The sequence below is a fragment of the Emys orbicularis genome, chromosome 2 (assembly GCF_028017835.1).
Source record: "Emys orbicularis isolate rEmyOrb1 chromosome 2, rEmyOrb1.hap1, whole genome shotgun sequence".
NCBI lineage: Eukaryota > Metazoa > Chordata > Testudines > Emydidae > Emys > Emys orbicularis.
Window position 1 is genome coordinate 201,701,077 of NC_088684.1, and position 24,738 is coordinate 201,725,814.

At 44.6% G+C, this 24,738-nt stretch overlaps 1 protein-coding gene across 1 annotated transcript in view; it reads right to left on the minus strand.

The window, feature by feature from the left end:
* SUGCT (succinyl-CoA:glutarate-CoA transferase) overlaps window positions 1–24,738 on the minus strand; it is a 503,164-nt gene that overhangs the window by 285,390 nt on the left and 193,036 nt on the right. Inside the window, exons 10-11 of the mRNA XM_065399115.1 lie at window positions 17,522–17,593; window positions 7,457–7,554 (exon numbers count right to left, since the gene is read on the minus strand). Coding sequence (XP_065255187.1) covers window positions 7,457–7,554; window positions 17,522–17,593 — 170 coding nt within the window. The remainder of the gene's footprint in view (window positions 1–7,456; window positions 7,555–17,521; window positions 17,594–24,738) is intronic.

The window sequence follows — 24,738 nt, forward strand, 5'->3', positions numbered from 1 at the left end:
ATAGACATGAGCAACACATCTCAAAGAACACCAGTTACGGAAAAGGTAACTGTCTTTTCTTCTTCGAGTGATTGCTCATGCGTATTCCACAGTAGGTGATTCCAAGCTATATCTGTTGGAGGTGGGTAGGAGTTCATAAATTCTCGGGATGGAGCACAGCCCTGCTGAACTCGGCGTCCTCCCTGGTTTGGGAGACTATCGCATAATGCGAGGTGAAAGTGTGAACTGAAGACCACATAGCAGCCCTACAAATGTCCTGGATGGGGACATGGGCCAAAAAGGCAGCCGACGAGGCCTGCACCCGAGTCGAGTGTGCCTTCACAATTGGTGGCGGAGGGATTCCCGCCAGGCCATAACAGGTACGGATGCACAAGGTGATCCAGTTGGAGAGCCGCTGAGTGGAGATCAGCCGACCTTCCATGTGCTCTGCTGAGGCAATAAACAGTTGCGAGGACTTTCTGAACAGCTTAGTCCGCTCCAGGTAGAAAGCCAGAGCCCATCTCACATCCAGCAAGTGGAGGCGGTGCTCCTCACTGGAGGCATGGGGCTTGGGGCAGAGGACCGGCAGAAAAATGCCCTGACCCATGTGATAGCCGGAGACCACTTTCAGGAGGAACGAAGGGTGTGGGCGGCGCTAGACCTTATCTTTATGAAACACCGTGTACGGGGGCTTGGAGGTCATGGCCCTGAGTTCCGAGACCCACCTAGCCTATGTGATAGCAACCAGGAAGGCCACCTTCCACGAGAGGTGTGACCAGGAGCATGTGGCTAGCGGCTCAAAGGGGGCCCTGTGAGACAGGCCAACACCAGGTTTAGGTCCCACTGCGAGACGGGGCCTAACATATGGGAAGAGACGATCCAACCCCTTAAGGAATCGGCCAGTCATAGCATAGGAGAATACCATGTGGCCCTGCACCAGCAGATGGAGGGCCGATATGGCCGCCAGGTGCACCTTGACTGACAAGGGCGCCAGGCCCTGGGCTCTAAAATGAAGGAGGTAGTCCAGAATAAGCTGGATCAGGGCGGCCACCGGGGAAACGCCCTGCTCATCCGCCCATCTGGAGAACCGAGACCACTTTACCAAGTAGGCTCAGCGTGTGGAGAGGCGCCTGCTTTCTAGGCTGAACCCCTTCCGAGCACGTCCTTTCCTCCCTACCTAACCATTGAGCAGACACGCCGTGAGGTGGAGTGCCGCAGGGTTGGGGTGGAGGAGGCGGCCATGGTCCTAGGAGAGCAAGTCCGAGCGGGACGGCAACAGCAACTGTGGGGCGACGGTCAGGCCTGTGAGGGTCCTGTACCAATGCTGCCTGGGCCATGCTAGGGCAATCAGAAGTACCCAGGCCTTGTCCGTCTTTATCTTTTCCAGGACCTTGCTGATTAGCAGGAATGGGGGAAAGGCATAGAGAAACTGGCTTGACCAGGACAGGAGGAAGGCATCGGAGATAGCGCCCCGTCCCAGCCTCCCCGGGAGCAGAACTGGGGACAGCGACGGTTCTGCCGAGTCATGAACAGGTCCACCTGGGGAGTTCCCCACACTTGGAAAAGTCTGTGCACCACCTCTGTGTGGAGAGATCACTCGTGCTGAGAGGAGAAGTTCCTGCTCAACTGATCCGCCCGCGCATTCCGGGCACCCAGCAGATGGAAGGCCTGTAGGCAGATGTTGTGGGCTATACAAAGGTTCCACAGTCTAAGGGATTCACGGCAGAGGGCAGAGGATTGGGCCCCGCCTTGCCTGTTGATATAGAACATCGAGGTCGTGTTGTCCGTGAGGACGCTGACCACCCAGCTCGCCAGATGCGAGCGGAAGGCCATGCACGCCAGCCGTACCGCCCTGAGCTCCTTGACGTTTATGTGGAGGGTCAGATCCTGAGCCGACCACAGACCTTGGGTCTGAACGTTCCCCACATGGGCCCCTGTAGCGGGGGGGTGACTAACCGGCACAGTGCCTCCCGCCGGTCGTCCTGGGAATTAGCTCTCCAGCCTTTGGAGCGCCCTCTGCTGGCCAATGTCCTGCTTCCGCTGGCCCCCATGTCCCTCCCGGACCCCAGTGCCCCTTTACCTAGGGGTTCTGCCCGCTGCAGCAACCCCCAATCTGGGTCTCCCCATTCAGGGGAACCCCCCAACCCCCTATCCCCACCTCGCCTCAGTAGCTAACTGCCAGTCACCATCTAGCTCCCGCTCACTGGGGCAGACTGCAGTCTGTAAAGGCCATTCATCATTGGCAAGGGGGGTTTGGACTTGCTGCCTCTGCCTAACGTTGGGCTGCCCCCTGCAACTCCAGTACCTGCCTTAGGCCTTCAGCCTGGGGTTTTTCCAGGCTGGAGCTCCCCAGCTCCTCTAGCCTTCCCCCAGCCCTGCTCCACTCTCAGTACCCTGCTCAGCTCCCTGGCAGCCAGGCCCTTCTCTCTCTACAGACAGAGAGAGAGTGTCTGGGCTCCTGGCTCGCAACCTCTTATAGGGACCAGCTGGGCCTGATTGGGGCATGGCCCCAGCTGTTACTGCCTTCCCCAATCAGCCCAGGCTTTGCTTCGCAGCCTCAGCCCTCTCCCAGGGCTGGCTTTGACCCTTCCAGGGACGGAGCGGGTGACCACCCCGCTACAGCCCCCCATCCCAGGTCCGACGCGTCGGCCACTAGTTCCAGCAACGGGGCCCTGCCCCTGAACGGGACCCCTTGGAGCATGTTTCTCAGGGAGGAGCACCACCGTAGGGAGGTGATCACTGGCTCGGGCACCATGAGGACTTTGTCCATCCTGTCCCTGGCCTGGGAGAACTCTGAGGCCAACCAGAGCTGGAGGGGCCTCATCCTGAGTCTGGCGTGACAGACCACATATGTGCACGCCGACATGTGACCCAAGAGCTGGAGGCATGCTCTGGCTGTTGTCACTGGAAACCTTGTGACTGTGCCGATGAGCTCCTTTAGGGTCTCGAACCTGTCTGGTGGGAGGGAGGCTTTGGTCAACAAGGCATCCTGGACTATCCCGATAAACTCTATGCATTGTACCAGGACTAACATGGACTTGGTGTCATTTACCAACAGGCCCAGAGTGGCAGATGTGGACAGGAGGAGTGCCACGTGATCCCGCACCTGCGACCAGGAGCTGCCCTTGTCCAACCAGTCATCCGGATAGGGGAAGATCTGGACCCCCCGGCGCCTGAGGTGGGCCGCCACCACCAACATACATTTCATGAATACCCTGGGGGCAGTGGACAGGCCAAACGGGAGGACTGTAAATTGGTAGTGTTCCTGCCCCACCGTGAAACGGAGGAAGCGTCTGTGCCCCTCAAATATATGAATGTGGAAGTACGCGTCCTGCAGATCGAGGGCGGCGTACCAATCCCCAGGATCCAGGAATGGGATGATGGAGGCCAGGGAGACCATGCGGAACTTGAGCTTCACCATGTACTGGTTCAGGCCTCGCAGGTCCAAGATGGGCCTGAGCCCCCCTTTGGCCTTCGGGATAAGGTAATAGTGGGAGTAGTACCCCTTGCTTTTGAACTCCCCCGGTACCGCTTCCATCGCTCCTAGGCCCAGGAGCCGCCCCACCACCTGCTTGAGCAGAGCCTTGTGTGAGGGGTCCCCCAGGAGGGATGGGGGCGGGGGGTGGTTGGGCGGGGAGGAAGTGAACTGGAGGGTGTAGCCCCGGGAGATGGTGTTGAGGACCCATCAGTCCGAGCTCAGCCGCGACCACTCCGTGAGGAAAGCACACAACTGATTGGAGAAGAGAAGCTTTATTGAGGGTGGATCCCTGATGAGAACTGGCAAGGCGCCCCCGGGCGTCCTGTCAAAACCGCCTTTTCCCCGCTTGCTTGCCCTTGGAGGACCCAGGCTGAGGGGCAGGCCGAGACTGCCTCTGTGGGCACCTCTTACAGTCCTGCGACTTCTTATAAGCGGTCTCGTATTTTGCATGGGTGGCCTGAGCGGGAGTCTGCTGCGGCTTGAACTTAGGTTTAGCCGGAGCCGGAACATAGAGTCCCAGAGTCTGGAGAGTTGTGCGGGAGTCTTTCAGGCCATGCAGCTTTGTATCCATTTGTTCCACAAACAGAGCTTTGCCGTCAAACGGGAGATCCTGCAGGGAGGTCTGCGGCTCACTGGACAGCCCAGAGAGCAGGAGCCATGACGCCCTTCTCATGGACACTGCGGAGGCCCTGGACCGCACGGCCATGTCCACTGGATCCGAAGCTGCCTGCATGGTTGCCCTGGCAGCCGCCATGCCCTCCTCCATCAGTGCTTTGAACTCCTTCTTGTCGTGCTCCTGGAGGGAGTCCTCGAACTTGGGCAGGGAGCCCCACAGATTGAACTCATACTGGCCCAGGAGAGCCTGGTGGTTCACCACCCGTAACTGGAAGCTTGAGGACGAATAAATTATTCTTCCAAATGAGTCCAGCCTCCTTGAATCTTTATTTTTCGGGGTAGGGACTGGTTGGCCCTGCTGTTCCCTGTGGTTGACCGACTCGACCACCAGAGAGTTAGGAGCAGGGTGGGTGTATAAGTATTCATGCGGGTACAAAGTACTTGCGTTCTGCTCTCTTAGAGATGGGGGCCAATGAGGCCAGGGTTTGCCACAGGGCCTTTGAAATTTTCGCCACCCCTTCGTGGAGAGGCAAGACCACTCAGCCAGGTGCCGAGGAGGACAATACATTAAACAGGGAGTCCGAGGGCTCCTCCATCTCCTCTGCTTGGAGATGGAGGCTTGATGCCACCCTTTTAAAGAGTTCTTGGTGGGCCCTAAAGTCCTCCTGTGGGACGGAGGGAGGAGGGGCCGTAATCACCTCATCCAGAGAGGGTGAGGAGGCCGGCGCAGTACTTTGTGTGTCCATTGGCACCGGAGGGTCCACCGCCTGGTCAGTCTCCGGGCACAGTGCCGAGGATGTACGTCCCACCGACTCCTTCCTTGGAGGTCTGGAGAGGGAGGCCAATGGTCCTTCTGAGGCTCCGGCCACCGAGCAAGCCCCCACCGGGGGCTGCGTTGGGGGTCACGGTGCCCATTGGTACCATTGGACTGGCCACAGGGCCCAGTGCCACTGCACCTGATGTGGCACCGGCAGAGCCAGCTGTTCGGCCTGGCTGGCCTGGCCCATCGATGGATGACTACGAAGGGAGTTCAGGCTGACATACGACCTGCCACTGTCCCTGGACCGGGAGGATCAGTGGCACCAGGAGAGATGCCGATCACGGGACCGCGATCCCGACGTGGAGGACCGGTACTGTCGGTAACAACTGCTCTGTGATTGGCTCTGGTGGGCGGACCCACGCCGGCAATCGATGCCCGGGACTGTGGAGGCGATGCTGTGGCGGGATCCTGGAGCAGGATACCGAATGGGAATGACGTCAACGTTCATGCCGTGAACAGCTGCGATAGCCCCTCCGAGACGAGGACCTTTGGCGTTGTCTGCCTCGGTCCTGTTGGTGTTCACTCCTCGAGGTGGAGCTATGCCGAGAGTCTCGGTCAGACGGAACCCAACCAGACAGTCTGGTGGGCGTCAAGGGTGATCCACGTGGACTTTCCCCTGAACAGTCGCTGGGCGGCAAACGGCGTTGGGAATGTTCCGTTGACCAAGACTGGTACCGAGCCGGGGGTGACTGCAGAGATCCCAGCGGCAACTTGCCTCTGGAGCGCGGGGCCGACATCGGCAGTGCTCCCGGTACCAGCATGGACATAACATCCCAGGCCGCCTGCAGGGCCTTCGTGTGGAGGGCATCCGGACATCCGGGGAGGCCTGATTCCAAATGAGCCGGGCTACTCCGCTCAACTTGAGTTGGAGGCCTAGAGACCGGTGGGGATCAAGGACTGCCCGACATGGGTCTAGCCTCTGTCCCGGGTTTACTCCAGTGCCGCAGCAAAGAAGGCCTCTTTCTAGCCTTCCTGACGTGCCCTGTGGACAGGGAGCGGTGCCAACTAGTCGAGGGCGCCAAAGGGTCGCCACACATCGAGACCATGGTGCCCGGTGCCAACTCAGAGTGGCGCACCAGAGCCGGGGTCAGCGCCGACTCCATCAGAATAGCCCAGAGCCTAATGTCCCTTTCTCTCTTCGTCCGAGGCTTAAACGACTGGCAAATCTTGCAGTGATCGCTGAGATGGGTTTCCCCCAAACAGCGTAGACAGTCCGTGTGCGGATCACTCAGTGGCATAGATCACCTACAAGTGTTGAACGACTTAAAACCCGGGGCATGGGGCATGCCCCGGCCTGGGCGCTCTAGCTAAACTAAACTAACTAACTAACTACAGGGACCATGCACTGAAAGAACAAGCAGTTTTGAGGACGAGCTACAGCAAAGCTGGAGCAGAGCAGTTTTGAAGCACTTTCACTGGTGACAAGAAGGAACTGAGGATGGGGGGAGCTCGCAGCACCCCTTATACCGCGCCATGGAGGCGCCACTCCAGGGGTCGCTGGAGCGCTCCCCTACAGGTACTGCTAGGGGAAAAACTTCCGGCACCGGTGCAAATGGCGAGCACGTACACCTACTGTGGAATACACAGGAGCAATCACTCAGGGAAGAATTAAATATTCTTTAGGATCCCATGAGTGCAAAGTAATTCCATTTCATTACAACTGAAAAAAAAGATAATTGGTACCAAAACATACAGTAACCAGGTGAAGTGGAAAGGAGGTTCTCTAGTGCACAAATAATCTGCTCTGTGAATAATAGAGAATTATAGGCACTGACACATGCCCCAGTCTTAAAATATCAAAATATTGGTGGTTCCTTTTCTTGGACCATTGAAAGCTCAAGACTTAATGTCTCTGCTGTTCACTCCAACAAGTCCTGAGAGCTGTTGAAGTTATCTCTGTGTTGGGTTATACAGATGGGTAGCCCACATTCTTATCCAGAACAGGACACAAAGCAAATAGATGGTCCTGGCAGTCTTCTTCCTCCTATTTTTCATAATCACCATCCTCTTCATCTAAGTAGAGGAGGACTCCACAGACATGAGATCTTAAACATACCAGGATGACCTTCAGGTCTTTTAGAAAATCTGAACTAAATGGCTGCAGGTCTTCCAGGAACTCTTAGGTTAACTCAATGCAGAAACAGTAGGTTAAGATCTCCGAAGTAGAAGATCCCTTGGAACTGAGAGCCCTCAGAATAAACTTCAAACTCCATCCCTGAAGGCAGCAAATTCAACACCAAGAGCCTTCTGTCCAAGAGTGACCCTTATCCACAACCGACCAGAAGTGCAAGTGGAAAGCACTGCCTTCTTAAATGAGATCCAGGTTACTGAAGCCATGGTGTAACTTTAATGTAAAGCTATTACTTAGCTGCTTGCTCACTTACTAGTCCGATACATGAAACACAACATTTTTAAAAGAAGTAAGTGTCTAAATAAATTACAAAAAGAAAATACTCCAAAAGATTAAAAGTAGTGGCAAACTTGCAAATTATGAGACAACGTTTTTGTACATTACCATGTTGATTAATATACTACGGTAATATTTTCCAGTTTAATAAACTCACCGGGCTGATAATATTTCAATAAGCTCTTTCCTGTTCTGCACTCGGAGTTTGTTAGTTTTATATCTGGAATCTTTACTAACTTCAAGCAAATTCAGGATCTAAATGAAAACAAAAATACAGTGAATAAGAAACACGTTTAGCAGGTAAATATAAAGACCATGTGCAGCCAAGCAAATTCATAGGTCCCAAGGATACAACAATAAGGACATAAGGTAACTTGCTAATCACCCTTTCTTTTAGTTAACTTTTTAAAAATAAAACAGCCATGAAGAAAGAGAGAGGATACATTACCTACCCAATGTCATCAGCAAGCTGGGAAAGAGATGGGAAAAGAACTGGAAACCCAAATCCCAGTCCATCGCTCTTTCTATTACACTGCTCTACAGCCAAAATGCTTCTGAAATAAATGTAGTCAAACTTTACTAATTCTGGGTTACTGAGAACGAAAATGATGCTTAAAATTGTTGACTGGCTCTAGTTTTCAAGATACGCTATTGGGTCAGTATATACGACCCTTGACTTGGGAATGGCGGAGGATAAGTGAGTTATAAAGGGAAGGGATCTCAATTTAAACCAGAAATGACTAAAATACATCTTGGACTGGATCTATGAATAAATCTATGACTGGGTTTGGACAGTACTTGCTTTTTAGGCAAAACAATGAATGATGCAATCTGAAGCTGGTATTGCGTCATACATGATATGAATTGCATCATGTTATTCCTAGAAGTCATGGGTGATGCAATCATAACGAAGCTTACATCACTCTGCTGAACAAATTGCCCTATATCAGCTCTAGAAATCATACAGTGTCGTGCTCTCTTATTTGTCAGTGTTTGATTTTGCAAAGGGACACATTTCTGTTTAGCCAAAGTGAGCAGAGATGCCTCGTACTTGTGTGAAGAGTGCAGATAACTTCTGCTATGTTTGTGGTGAAGTGACTTTTGCATCACAAAAGCGCAGTATAACCACTATGGTTAAGAAAGCCTATCACCTTTATTTTGGCTGCAAAACTGGAGATCAGGACAAGAGATGGGCCCCACACATATGCTGCAACACTTGTGCAACAAATCTTCACCAGTGGTTGAACAGGAAAAGGAAATCTATGCCTTTTGCAGTGCCAATGATTTGGAGACAGCCAACACATCATACCAGCAATTGTTACTTCTGCATGGTGCCTCCAGTTGGGAAAGGTGTGTCAAAGAAGAAAAAGTGGACTGTGCATTATCCAAACATTCCATCAGCTATACGCCCAGTCCCCCACGGAGAAGGACTACCGGTTCCTGATGCACCAGAATCATTCTCACTTGAGTCAGACGAGGAAGAGGAAGAGGATGAAACTTCTGGTCCTGAACCATCAATGTCACAGGACCCACATTTTCTCCCATCCTCCTCCTCTGAACCACACCTCATAACACAAGGTGAACTGAATGACCTTGTCAGGGATTTGGAACTACCCAAGAGTAAGGCAGAGCTGTTGGGCTCCAGACTACAGCAGTGGAATCTCCTGGCAGGTGATGTTAGGGTTTCCATGTTCCGTGACCGTCAAAAGGATCTTGTCCCATTCTTCTTCATGGAAGGTGATCTTGTAGCCTGCAACAACATCGATGGTGTGATGGCAGCCCTCAACATCGTTCACGATCCAGATGAGTGGAGACTGTTCATTGATTCATCGAAGACGAGTCTTAAAGCTGTTTTACTGCATAATGGCAATGTTTTGCCATCAATTCCAGTTGGTCATGCAGTCCATATGAAGGAAACCTAGGACAACATGAAACAACTTTTGAGGTGCATAAACTATGACCAACATCAGTGGCAGCTTTGTGGCGATTTGAAGGTTGTTGCTCTCTTGCTTGGTCTGCAGACTGGATACACAAAGTACTGCTGTTTTCTCTGCGAATGGGATAGTCGTGCAAGAGATTCCCACTACATCAAGGAAGATTGGCCACTCCGACAGTCATTGGAGCCTGGGAGGAAAAGTGTTCAGCATCCACCACTTGTTGAATCAAGGAAGATTTTGTTACCACCCTTACACATCAAGCTGGGTCTGATGAAGAACTTTGTCAAGGCCATTGACAAAACACAAGCAGCTTTCAAGTACCTCCATGGAAAATTTCCAAGGTTAAGTGAAGCTAAGATAAAGGAAGGTGTCTTTGTTGGTCCTCAGATTCGTGAACTTCTTCGAGATGATGCATTTGACCATGCACTGCGTGGCAAGGAAAAGACGGCATGGAAAGCCTTCCAGTTAGTGGCAATACATTTTCTCGGAAACAACAAGGCAGACAACTACAGGTTGTTGGTGGAAAACCTCCTCAAGGCATACAAAAGCCTTGGTTGCAACATGTCACTAAAGATACATTTTTTGCACTCTCATCTAGATTTTTTTCCACCGAACTGCGGAGCAGTGAGCGACGAGCACGGCGAGCGATTTCACCAGGACATTGCAACAATGGAGAAACGCTATCAGGGCAAATGGAGCCCATCAATGCTTGTAGACTATTGCTGGACAGTGACAAGAGATGCTCCATTTAATGAATACAAGAGACAAGCCAAGAAGCGCCGAGTAGACACTGAATAGGACTAAAGTATGTACAGAATAGTTTTTTGCCTTTTGTTTCATAATAAATTTTATTTATATAACCCTTTTGCTGATTTTTAAAGTGTTACATAAACAGGACAGGTGAAATATTATCATGTAAAGCAACCATAAACACATGAAAAGACCTAGGTTTACAATTTATGATGAAAACTCTACTATCTACACAATGTACATAGACATAAAATGTAAAAACTTAAATATCTTAGAAACAGTAGCCAATCAGTTGTTTTAATTGTCATATTTGAATTCAGCACATCAAAATACATAATAAATAGCACATTTTATCTCTGAAGCAGACGACTTCTCAAAAATTGTAGACCAGTGTAATTTTATTTTAATGTTTGCCTTTGTTTGGTGAATAGACTTTTTGGAATGACTTTAGTGTTTCCTTCACATTTTCTCACCAACTGAAATGAAACACATCCCTAATAAATAAGAGTTTCAAAAAATTACTCTTCAAGCTCTGTGCTATGCAAGATTTTGTCATAATGGAAACAGGAAATTGTAAAGAGTACCCACTGTCATACTTGGACTTCAGGAGTGTTCAAAAGTTCTAAGCATTTTGTAAGAGCCTTGATACTACAAACAATTGCAGGCAAAACCCCCCAACATATTAGTGAAATTGAGTAACTGACGCTACTGCTGATTTTTGGATGATGAAAGCAACATAAGTGTCTTAGATATGTTATGAATCTATTTCCCCATGTTAAGTATCCTCACACCTTCTGGTCAACTGTCTAAAATGGGCCATCTTGATTATCACTACAAAAGTTTTTTTTCTCCTGCTGATAATAGCTCATCTTAATTAATTAGCCTGTTACAGTTGGTATGGCTACTTCCACTTTTTCATGTTCTCTGTATGTATATATATCTTCTTACTATATGTTCCATTCTATGCATCTGATGAAGTGGGCTGTAGCCCACGAAAGCTTATGCTCAAATAAATTTGTTAGTCTCTAAGGTGCCACAAGTACTCCTGTTCTTTTTGCAGATACAGACTAACACGGCTGCTACTCTGAAACCTTAGATATGTCTGTAACTAATTGAAGTTCTGTCTCGCTTTGCTTAAAGAATTCAATTTCATTATTCAAATTCACCCAGTTCTTCGAAATTTTAATTAACAGTGTCTCTAGTCACTGATACTATACATTCTAGTACATTACAAAGATTGCATGTAACTGTGGCCAGGGTGGGGAAACAGTAGAGAGACAGACAGACACATACACATAGCACTGTAAAAAGAGTCAGTTCCTTGGGACCATGCTACACTGAGTTATGTGTCACAGGATCACAGAGAAAGATATGCTGATTGTATTTGATAATTCTGGTAGATAGGGGAAATGCTATGTCTAAGTGGGCTTTTTTCCATTTCAGTGTTTCGTATTAAAACGACAATAAAAAGCAAACATATTTTCCTTTGGGGTGTCATTTTTCTTCATTATTATTTAGTGAAGTATTAATGAAGAAAAAAGGTGGTGTAACCTCATAAAAAGGAAAAAATATATCTTGTAAAAGTAACACCCACCTAACGTCTTGGAAACTTAATGATAATGCACCGACAAAGTGGAATTAGACTGAAAAAGGACTTTTAAAAATGTGGCAACAAGAGTTTGGCAGTTTTATAGGAACATTAATAGGACAGAAGACGACCATATGGGTTATCAAGACCTACAGTATCTGTATTAACCTCAGTTGTTTGGATAGACAGATGAATAGATCGATGTTAGTTAATGGGATGATTTGTGTTCCACAAGACAAAATCAAAACAACTCCTATATCATTATAAAGGGAAAGGGAGAATTCCTAAAAAGAAAAAGATAATACGAGTTCTCTCCATCTTGCTTACAGAGAGAGAGAGAGAGAGAGAATTCTAGTTTGCTGATCCTGGTTCCACTTGGCCATTGCAAGGTATCACCATCTAAACATGATAAATATTTTCAAGGATGCCTCATATCTACTACCATAACAAAACTGACTCTTGGATGGTGATGCTATCTCTAGATCTGGCCTCTAACTTTTAATCTCTACTAATCTAGATTGGCAGTGACCAAATGTCATTATCATTTGATGACTGTTTAGTTGTGTCCGTGAATCAGGTGTGGTCACAGTCCAGCTCTGAGTGAATGACTGTTCATGTGAGTGATAAACACAAGTTCTAACAGTTATCCTTTTATCTGCAATTCATCCTGTCTTTGGCCATGTCTACACTTTCCGGGGATCAACGCTGCTGCGATCGATGCAGCGGGGATTGATTTAGCGGGTTTAGTGAAGACCCGCTAAATTGACCGCAGAGCGCTCTCTGGTCGACTCCGGTACTCCACCGGAACAAGAAGAGCAAGATAAGTCGACAGGAGAGCGTCTACCGTCGACACAGTGCAGTGTATACACCACAATAAGTTGACCTAAGCTACATCGACTCCAGCTACATTATTCACGTAGGCCTTGTCTACACTACCGCGGTAAGTAGACCTAAGTTATGCTACTCTAGCTACGTGAATAACATAGCTTAGGTCGACTTACTGTGGTGTCTACACCATACTGCGTCGACGGGAGATGCTCTCCCTTCGACTTACCTTACTCTTCTCGTTCCAGTGGAGTATCGGAGTTGACCAGAGAGTGCTCTGCAGTCGATTAAGCAGGTCTTCACAGCAGTGAAGTGTCGCAGCAGTGTCAATCCCCGGTAAGCGTAGACATGGCCGTAGCTGGAGTAGCATAACTTAGGTCGACTTACCCTGGTAGTGTAGACAAGGCCTTTGTGTGTCATCCTGCCATTGTTGTTTTGTTTATTTCACTGTGATCATTTTAAAGTTAGACTGTTCCCCTCACTCCCTAACTTTTCAAGCACACTTGCACTAGAACTGGCCTTCAAAATGCCTAAGAATGGATGTTTGGAGATTATACATTTGGACTATTCATTTCCAAAATTTGTGGATTTTTCTTTTGTTATATACATTAGCCCATTCCTGAAATGTGTCTTTGTTTTAGAATTCACATTTAGATCCAAGTAGCCCCACGTTAGAACACTTTTTTTTAATTGTTGATCAATATGAAACATGTTGCTTCTGTGCTTGTGTGTGGAAAATAGAGAAGTTTCACAGAAAGTCTTCAGCAATTAATCAAATATCAAAAGATCTAGCTCAACAAATAATTTGTGGGTTTTCTCCTCCTCTTCTTCTTCTTCTTCTTCTTTAAGATTACTTGTCCAAAAGCATATGGTTGAGGCAGAAAGGCTGTAATCATTTACAGCTCTGGGCTGGCTGCTACATCTCTGTAGTGAATGTCTTCACAGGCAACAGCTTCCGTATGTTCCATATTTTTAACACTGACCCTTCATAATAAGGCTCTTTGATACCAGTTCAAATATTTGAATTAATGTTCTCTGTATTTACTGAGGGTCCCTCTTGCAGCTTAAGTATTTTGATCCTTCTGGCAATTAAAGTACTCTTAATTTATCACCTCTTCCCTTTCCCTACGTTTTTTAGTTCCACAAGTAACCTTCATCTTAAAGTGGGACAAACCTTTAAGAGTTTTAACAACATTACATCTGGTTTGAAACTAGGCATTCCTACTGAGCTTCTGGGCATCTTAACCACTTCAGTTTGTCTCTATAATTATTCTTTAAGAGTAGCAATGTTAGTCCTTCTAAATAAGGATATGAAAACTGATTTGGATGAAAACGCAATGAGAACTGTTGCTCAAAACTGAACCAACATTTTTTCCCCTTGTGTATGGAAAATATTAATTTTTGCACATCTGTGGCAGTACAGTACTGTGGAGATACTGAAATGTCTTGCATAAGCCTATTCTAATAGTATTTAACGCTTTAAGATGGGATATAAAACGAAGACCTGGACCATCTGTTACAATTGAAGTTCTCATGGCACTTTTCATAAAATTAGAAGAGTAGTAAGCCTGGTTTTCTGGCTCAGTTCCAACAAGGTAATTTACATGATGTTTATCTAAATTCCCCTTACTGTTTAAACTGGTTGAAGTCCTCTTCTTTTCTTTTAATCTTCCTGCCTTAAACTGTTGTGTAGCTTTACTGTGCACCATTAAACATCTAGAAGTGGGTGGATAGATCCCTGTATTGCCCTTACCTATTTTATTGGGCTGTTGTTTGATTTAAGTAATATAGTACAACCGTGATTTTTCAAAGGTCTCAGCAGACTCCAAAGCCTTTGAGTAATTGGGATCTTGACTAATTATGGGAGCTGGCTTAGGTTTGAAGTCTGCAGGCTAAAAAGCCTATGTTCTGGGTCTCCAGTGCCTCCTGACTCTGAACACAGACTTCAAAGCGTACTGAACCAGCTCCCATATTAGAGAAAGCCATGACAACTTACTCAAGGATGGCCAGCTCCACAGCACTTCAATGTATAATTCTTTAACTGCTGACGCTTCATAAAGACAGAGCTCCCCCACTCTCCTGAGATGCAGAGAGGTCCCCCTCAAATGGTGAAGCACAGCCAAAAGCCAAAAAATGGCTACTGAAAATGAAAAAAAGAAAAAAATATATCGCTCCCTACACATTTTTTTTTCAATATTTTGTTTTGGTGGGGAGAAAAAATTCCATTTCAGGTTGACCCAAATCAAAAAAATTGGGGGGGATTTTTCAGTTCAGCTACCAAACCGAAAAATCAATTATTCGCTCAGCTCTATTGGTCACCCTAAACTCTGAAGAGTTGGCTTATTCAGTCATCCATCTTCGGGTTTATACATTTTACAGTGATTAAGAGATTTCAATGCATAGAGACTTGTGTGCTGAAAACCTGTGGAGCTGGCCAACCCTGGGGAAGTTGGCCAGCTGTCTGCGGCCAAGAGAACAAACCCAAGCAGATGAAGCAGCCCACCAGGGAGCAAGGTGCCAGGTTCAGCCACAGTTACCTGGAATTCAAGGGAAATAAGACTCAGTTTTTAAGTACAAGGGGTTTTGGCTATGTGAATTTCAGATAATTGTGACTGCTTTGCACTTCGAGATACTTGGATGTGAAGCACTATAGAAGTGCAAATTAGTCCAATATAGTCAAAGCAGGAAAATAATGGACATCTTGTGACGAAGCTTGATCTAATGAGATTGCCAGCCCAAAAAAGGTCTTGGTAAGTTTTAGGATAAGCATCCAAGCTTTTGGATTCACATTCAAATTGAACGTGGAGAGGTTCATAAAGCACTAATTTAAAATTGATTAAATTGGTAATAAACTTTATGTTTGTGTGGTTATTTATAGTAGGAATGGGGAAACTTGTTGAGACTAATTTCTAACCCATTTAAACATCATAGGTTCAGAAGTTTGACTCCAACCCAGATGTTACTGGTTTTGCATTCTGCTTATAAAAGACTCAAAAAGAGCAATGAACAGGCAATGACAAAAACAGACTAAAAAAGAAGCAAAGAGCGTGAGCAAAATGACAAACAAATAAGGAGACTGTGAATAAGGGGGAAGGAACACTAGCCAAAATCGGGAAAACCTGGTTAAAGAATATTTAGATAAATTAGATGTATTCAAGTCAGCTGGGCCTGAATGAAATTCACCCTAGTGTATTTGAACCATTAGACTAGGGTCTCAGAACCATTAGTGATTATCTCCAAGAACTCATGGAGGATGGGTGAGATCCCAGAAGACTGAAGAAGGCCAAACATAATACCTATCTTTTAAAAGGGAACAAAAGGAACCCAGGGAATTATAATCCAGTCAGCCTAAATTCAATACCTGGAAAGATAACTGAACATATTATCAATCAATCAATCTGTAAGCACTTAGAGCAGATGTGAGCAACCTGTGGCCTGTGGGCCGCATGGGGCCCATCAGGGTAAGCTGACTGCGGGCCGCGAGACATTTTGCGGACGTTGACCGTCCGCATGCATGGCCCCCCGCAGCTCGCCGTTCCCGGGGGGGTCAACATCTGCAAAATGTCTTGTCGCCTGCAATCAGCTTGCCCATGACCCGCAGGTTGCCCACCACTGACTTAGAGGATAACAGGGTGATAAGTAATAGCCAACATGGATTTCTCAAGAACAAATCATGCCAAACCAAGCTAATTTCTTTCTTTGACAGGGTTACTGTCCCAGTGATATACATTGATTTTAGCAAGGCTTTTGATATAGTCCCATGTGACTTTCTCACAAACAAACAAAGAAAATGTGGAATCCCCGCTATTGGAGGTTTTTAGGAACAGGATAAACAAACAACTGTTAGCAATGGTCTAGGTATATTTCATTCTGCCTCAATATGGGGAATGGACTAGGTGACTTCTTGAGGTCCCGTCTAGCCCTACAATTCTATTATTCTGAAGGAGCAGAGGGGAGAAAAGAGAAAAATTATAATGAAAAACCAAACAGTCTCTATACCACTTATAATCCACCATTTGTACCAGCTAGATTTTAGCGTGTTCTTCTGTCTTTAACACTGTGCCATGGCACAAACTACTCTCGAGATAGAATAACTTTGCTTTCTTTTCTTTTTTTCAAATTTATTCATTGGGGATGGGGGGAACTGTGTTTAAAGACAGGTAATAAAAGGTTTGAGATCTCAAAAGTTAATCTAAGATTCTCCTGGGAACTTTCAATAGAAACAGGAGGTAGAAAATGGATGTATTTTTCTTAGGCCCAGATTCAGTGAGGTATATGAGCACATGCATAACTTTAAACACATGAGTAGTCCCATTCAAGTCACATGCTTAAAGTTAGTTAGGGAAATGCTGAACTACCTTGCTGAACTGGGCCCATTGTCCTGTAAAGGGTGACAATGCCCCTTTTTCAATGTTTGTTGGCTTCCCACACAAACTAAATTGTGTTCCAAAGGAATCTGCACTATACTATCAGTGGAATGCCACAAGATACAGGTGAAAATTCCCACCTGTAGCATATTTATGGCTGTATTAAGCATGGACTGAATGACACAACTCGTCTGGTCTTCGTTCTTCAAAAGGGCCCAAGTGTGTGACTCAGGGCTTGTCTACACTGGCACTTTACAGCACTGCAACTTTCTCACTCAGGGGTGTGAAAAAACACACCCCAAGCGCATCAAGTTTCAGCACTGTAAAGCACCAGTGTAGACAGTGCACCTGCGCTGGGAGCCGCGCTCCCAGTGCTGGTAGCTATTCCCCTCATGGAGGTGGTCTCCCAGTGCTATGCCGTGACTACACAAGTCATGTTAAAGCTCTGCTGCTAGTGAAGACGTGCCCTTATATGATGCTCACTACCCACAAGGCTAGGAGTATTTTTGGTCAATTTAGACCTCTCCAAACCTTATGGCCTGGTTTTCAAATGTGTGCAGCACCCACAACTGCCACTGCCATCACCTGGAGCTACTGGGTCCTGAGCATCCCTGAAAATCATGCTATTAATCCACTATCACCATGATCACAACATGCAACATTAAAAAAAAGTTATTGCTATTTGCTTTTCTTTACAGAGCTGAAAGACTAATGTAATGCAAATACCTCATATTGTCAATCTTAAACATCATTACCTTGCACACGGTGACAAATTGCTGATCATTCCCAGCTCCCACCACCAGGTAGCCATCCTTAGTTTTGAAAGCCTACAAAAACAAACAGAGATGTCAAATTATGACTAAAATATACTGCATGAGACTATCTTTCAAGTTCTGGCCCTGTAATGAATTTCCAAAGGTCTTTCGCAAGTGAACCATTATGTTCAGATTCAATTTATGGTTTTATAAAAGCAGTTCAAAGTGAGAAAAAAAATCAGTAATTTAAAGAAGTTCCTTTGATTTTTCCCATTCTGGCAGGTCTTCTTTTAAAGGCTGACAATGCAAACAGATTTATTTTACCTGCTACTCCTCTCCTTAGTACAAAGATATGTAACTTGGCTTTAAGCCGTTTGAGTTACATCTATGATTTGTGTAAGTATGCGGAGGATTAGCACAAACTTGGGGCTTAAACGATACATAGGCCTTCTGCTGGTTCTATGCACAGGGGCAAATTTCACTGTATGTTCTCAGGGAGCAATTTTCTTATGCAACATTAAAGTCTGGTCTACAGAGTTTTTATACCAGTATAACTATTTTAGTTGGAAGGGTGATTTTTTTTTTAACCAAAATAATTAAATCAGTACAACCCCTAGTGCAGATCGAGTTATACAGGTGCCGTATACTGGTATAGCTTATTCCCCTCCACACAGAGGAACCAGTTATAGAAGCATACGGCTCTTTTATACCACTGTAACTGCATCCACTCTCCAGGTTGTGTAGCACTTCAACTATAACAGTATAGTTAAAGTGTTATAATTTTTGTGTGTAGACAAAGCCTAACCTGCTGAGACACAAGTGACTAAGCTACATTTAGAACAACACTTGCTTACTGTCTCTATAAAATGCACTTCCTAGCAGAAAGAATTATACAGGTCAAAGAGAAAAGTATAAAAGCAACTTTCCAGTTTGATAATTGGCCACTTGACTGTAAGATTCTCACTTAGAAAATGAGGGCCAAATCCTGTAGGCTTACTCGGTCGCAAGCATTCAAAACTCCTGTTGATTTGGCCCTAAACTAATAAAAATATACAGGCATGCAGAATATATATAACTGTTTTTACTGCATTTTCAGACTGAGACACAGACAATGAACTAGAGAAACTTTGGGAAGAAGAACATAGAAAAGATTTATGCAAGGCTAAAGGGTTCCTTAACATTTATTATGTAAACATTTATTTATGCAGATTTTAGTCTAAAAAAAAAAAAAACACTACAGCACTCATCGAGGACTAACCTAGCAATATTTAACCACTTTTTTGCATACAAAAAAGTATCAATAATTAAGATTCTGACTTTTCTAGCAGTAATTGTGTCCAATACTACTGTCATGATAAAAAAAATAATCTTCAGCAACAGGATGAGTCTATTTTAGTAATCTCTCAGTCCAAATAGCAATATTTCTTCGTTGATGCTATATACTCGAAAACTAGCCACACGCATATTACACAAGTTAATGTTTCATTTCTATGTGCTCTTTTGTATGTATAGAACCCAGTCATTTTTATTTATGTGATCACGTGCTATTTCTCTATTAATGCAAATTACAAATTCTTCTACAAACCTTAATGCTTTGCAATTTCTAATCCTGAGGTCTCCACCGGTGCCACCATTATTAGATACAGAATATGTACATACACACGGAAAGAACTTTTCTCATTAAAAAAAGGTACACATTGCATGAAAGATGACACAACTGCAATAAATACATATTCCAAAATATTCTCAAAATCAGCATTATAGCTTAAAACAAAGAGTTTGGTACTTATTAGCAATTACCTCTGAGGCACATGCAATCTCTGTAAGAATTGCAGTCACATGACAAGCCACACAGCAGTATTAAACATGCATTCATAACTGTAAGCTGCCAAAACGGCGGAAGTCACTCAAAATTTAAGGGGGTCCAGTCATTAGCATTTATGCTTCAGTGGCTTTGTGGTATGTGTGGGAAAACTGATCATTCTTAATTGCATTGTATATTTAAAAAGCAAAAACAACAGTCATGTCATCCTTACTCAACAAAAATAGTATCATCATAAATGCAGCAGTGTCTTTTTGCATGAAGCTTACTCAACTTCCTTCAGCAGCTATTTCTGAGCGTCCCATTACAAAACAGCTGATTATTTGCCAGTAGTTGTTGCTGATAAAGCAGAAACTTTCAAATGTTATTAGCACAGCATTGATGCCAACATTTAAGAATGATAACAATGGTTTTATTCATCGCTCATAAATGTACACACACCGCAGGTTACCGCAGGTTACTGTCTGGTCACAGAAAGCTTTACTATCGTATTATTCAAAGGAGATTCAGGGCAAAGTGCAAACAGACTTTAATGAGATTTTGTTTTGATAAACTGCTGTCTATCGCATCGAATCATTTCAAATTAGTGCAATAAAAGGCATTTCACACAAGGCAAAAGTCTTTTTTCCTCCCCTATTTTTGGAAGAATGAAGGCTTATGATAGGATATGACACGAATTACATGCAAACTGCTACTCTAGGTGTCCTGAACTCTGGGGCATATAGTAGGTAAAGATAAAACACACAAAATTACTAAAATATAGACAAGAAAATTATTTCACAGCTTATTCATGGAATCAATAGAGATGGAAGACGGGACATCCCAATGCATGGTTTCTCTGAGACTCTGCACAATCTGAGAGGCTTCTATGCAGACAGTCTACCAGGAAGGAGATTTTATGTTCAATGAGATAGTTACAGAGCACATTTCACCAACACACGTAAGTTAAAGGCCAAATCCTAAAAAGTAATCTGCCTGAATCATTTTAGTGACGGTGTGGGTGCAGACTTGCTGATAAGTTCTAGTCAGAACTAACCAGTCCTTCCACTACTGTCTTCCAGTGGCCTTTCAAAATTTATCAGTTACTTGTGAGGAATTTAACCAAAGAACATGTCTATCTAATGTATCTAAGTCTACTGTGTTTATTGGCCCCTTCATACATTTCAACCAAATGCTGTACAGCAACCGTCATAGATAAGTAAAATATCTTTGGCAAATGTTTCATATCTGGTGTTAGTTTCTACAAACAAATCTGTTGGGCTTAAGGAACCAAAAGATATTAACTACTACTAGAGAGGGACAAGATGGTTGAAATAAAAGAAAAACTGACCCAGCTTTTAATCAATACTTCAACTGCACCCAAAACACAGAGGTCAAAGTGGTTAGTTAGCTGTTGTGGTGGTGGTGGTGGTGCTGATTGTTTTCATTTCTGTGGAGCTCTGTAGTTCTTGCAAAAAATAGTTTTGTTTGGATGGTGAAGTATCAATATACTGTGAGAATGGGTGTGCTTTCATTGCTCTTTCTAAGGCATTTCAAGACAATTTCTACTCCAAAACAGTTAGGGTAAGTTTAGGTAAACATCTAATTTTTGCATGCTTTCCTGAACCAAACCACCAAAACTCTTGGTGATTGACCATTATTAACTGCTACTTGTTTGTACCTTTCACTTTTTAAGACAGAGATACCTACATGAATGTATTGGGATTTTTAAACGTTTTTATGAAATTATTAGTTACTATTACTAAGTATAAAGTTCTTACAAAGGAAAGCACTTAACTACATGCTTCAATCTGTCCCTATTCAGGACAATACTTAAGTACATATTTAAGTCCCATTGACTATACATGATTGATGGAGATGCAGTCACAGATGCAGGAGTATCTTAGTCCACTGATGACCCTAAAAATCAGGAACAAAGCCTTGAAGTGACACTGAAAGCAGATTAGGAGACAGATGAAGGAAAGGAGGATGGGGGAGACATACGTTACTGCAGCCTATCCTGTTGCACCAGCTGGGTTCATAGCAGTGCTTGCACAGTCAACAGCAAGTACAGTAAATCAGGGTAATCTAGTCTAGAGATGAGAAACATGTACATCACTGTGGTCAAATCTTCATCAGAGAGGAAGGGGCAAGGTTCCTAGCAAGATGAAAGTGGAAGAAAGATATTTGGTTGCTATCTGGTTGTTTAGGGTTAATAAGTCCAAATAAGACCATAAGGCTTTGCACTAAACAGACAAACAGGGAAAGACCCCCTTTATGGAAGGAGAGGACAGTATCCCAAATCCCAAACATATCCTCAATAGGTCTTCCCCTTCTGACCTACACTACTTGCCCAGGATAAGTCTGAGCCAGCCAGTATTAATGATTTATTAACAGGCCCAAATTGAAATCCTGGCTTCATCGTGCTAGGTACAGTCCCTACCTTAAACTATGGCTACATTAGAGAGCTTGCAGCTGCGCCACTGTAAGCTTTTGAGGGTAGCCGCTCTAAGCTGATGGGAGAGAGCTCTCCCGTTGACTTAATTAATCCACCCCCAACGAGCAGTGGCAGCTATTTCAGCAGGAGAAACTCTCCCGATGACGTAGCTCTGTCCACACCGGCACTTAGGTCAGGGTAACTTATGTTGCTTGGGGGGCTGGCTTATTCAGACCCTGAGAGACATAAATTATACTGGCATAAGTGGTCGTGTAGACATAGCTTCAGTAAGAGGTAGTTGCTGTGTGCATGAATGCAGCACTTGACTGGTGCAAATGGGTGTGCTCACAAATTTTGTAATTTTGGAGGCTCCTTTGAGAATCTGGTTTCTAGTGATTTGGACCATGGAAAAACTACCATTTTGCCTTTAATTTGTCACAGAAGCTGTCTTCAACTGAAGTTTTAAGTTACCATTGCAGTATTTCAGCCAAAGCAGCATAGGTCACATAAGGACTAGTGCTCTCTAGTCACAGTGCTACGTAAAGGCTGCAATTAACAAGAAGGTGATGTATTCAGAAGTTGGCTGACCTATGCAGGAGCACTTTTCAGCTGCCAGCCAAAAGGAACTACAGCGTGTGTTCTTTTTCCTCTCCCTCCCCCTCCAACTTAATTTCCAAAAGTTATTACAGAGCAGAAGTTTCTCAGTCTCACTTCAGACAATAATTGATCCAGAACTACGGTAACCCTTCAAAATGGGGTAAATCTGCCACATCTTTTCCACACCTTTACACATTTCTTTGAATGAAAGCTTCGACTATACTTCAGCATCAAGGAGCTCCCTTCTTTCTCTCTAATGGAAAGGGCACCCCTCTTGCTGCTAAGTGATACCTAATTACACTGTAACAAATGGGAATGAGACCAAGAAATCTGGTTAATGGTAGTTCTGAGCAGTATGTATAAATCATACGGACCACACAGTTTGAAACTATTTGCCTACATTGTGCTCTCTTCTAGTAAAAGCAAACAGCCAAAATAAAAAATGTAAATTTCACAGACTTGAGCAATGTATGCTGAATGCCCTCACTTAGCAGACTAAAGCAGGGCATTCAGCATATAAACAAAGAACTTACCTTTTTCCTCTTTAGATTTCCTTAAATGTACCACTTGGCTCCCACTTCACTGCCATATCCCAGCATGAACTATAGTGTCACATCACAGCTACCAGGATAGTTTCCTGGATTAAGCATAGCACTGAGAATCAGGAGGCCTTACTCACTGAGAATCAGATCCAATTGCTGTGTAGCCATTGGCAAGCCACTCAGGCCCACCTTTTTGTAAGAGTTCACCAATTTTATGGGCCTCAATCTTTGGGCATCCAGCTTGAAACACCTGTTTATCAAGAGTCAGTAACTACCACAATTCCAAGTGAAGTCAGCGGGAACTACAGGTGCTCAGAACCTGTGAAAATCAAGTCCTACATTTCCGCCTACAGTATATTCTGCAAAATACATGATCTTATCAAACTAAGATCCTTTTAAATACTAGGTTTGGTTCACCCTTTGCCCCAGGCTTCCTACCACCCTGCACCACTGTCACATTTGTCTCTATTTTTAGACATGCACGATTTGGAGAAAGAAACTTAAAATCAATCTACCCCTTTTTTGTAACATAAATATTAGTCAAGTTTTAACAGTAGTAAAGACTGCATGTGACATGACATTTGGTGTACACAAGTGTCAATGTCTTATCCTATGAGGGTATGGCTATAGATATTACAAAACAACTATGCACTCAGGTGGATGGATCACTTGTATTCAGAATTACAGTGCATGTACTAAGAACAAGAAGAAAAAAGAGAGGGGAACCACTGATTTCAATCTCCCAATCAAGTTGTCCAATCAAAGCCTCTTTTAATATTCCCTTCTGTTTCTATCTTCAAAATGCACATGCAGTACTGCCAGCCCCAAACATTCAAAAATCACAAGTCAAGTCCACAAAATATTCAGTAACTGGCTTACAAATTAAGAGATTTTTTAAAAACGAAAAACATTTGGGGTTCTCTTTACTGGAATTCTTGGTTTCTGAGTGTTTGGGATTTACTTAGTTCACATTTTCAAGCACTTCTCCACAACTATGAGGGTAATTTGTTTATTTAACAAATAAGGACAGGCCAGTCCTTGCTTACAAACAGCCCCCCAACCTGAAGCAAATACTCACCAGCAACTACACACAACACAACAAAAACACTAACCCAGGAACCAATCCCTGCAACAAATCCTGTTGCCAACTCTGTCTGCATATCTATTCAAGGGACACCATCATAGGACCTAACCACATCAGACACACCATAAGGGGCTCATTCACCTGCACATCTACCAATGTGATATATGCTATCATGTGCCAGCAATGCCCCTCTGCCATGTACATTGGCCAAACCGGACAGTCTCTACGCAAAAGAATAAATGGACACAAATCAGACATCAAGAATTGTAACATTCAAAAACCAGTAGGAGAACACTTCAGTCTCCCTAGACACTCAATAACAGACTTAAAAGTGGCAATTCTTCAACAACAAAAACTTCAAAAACAGACTCCAATGAGAAACTGCAGAACTGGAATTAATTTGCAAACTGGACACCATCAAATTAGGCCTGAATAAAGAGGATGGGTCATTACAAAAAGTAATTTTCCCTCTGCTGATATTCACACCTTCTTGTCAACTGTTGGAAATGGGCCACCTTGATTGCATTGGCCTTGTTAGCACTACAAAAGTAATTTTCCTTCCGTTGGTATTCACCCGTTCTTGTCAACTGTTGAGTATAGGCCACTTCCACCTTAATTGAATTGGCTTGTTAGCACTGACACCCCCCACACCCCCTTTGGTAAGGCATCTTTTCATGTGCTATAATATATATTCTGCTTACTGTATTTTTCACTCCATGCATCTGATGAAGTGGGTTTTAGCCCACAAAAGCTTAT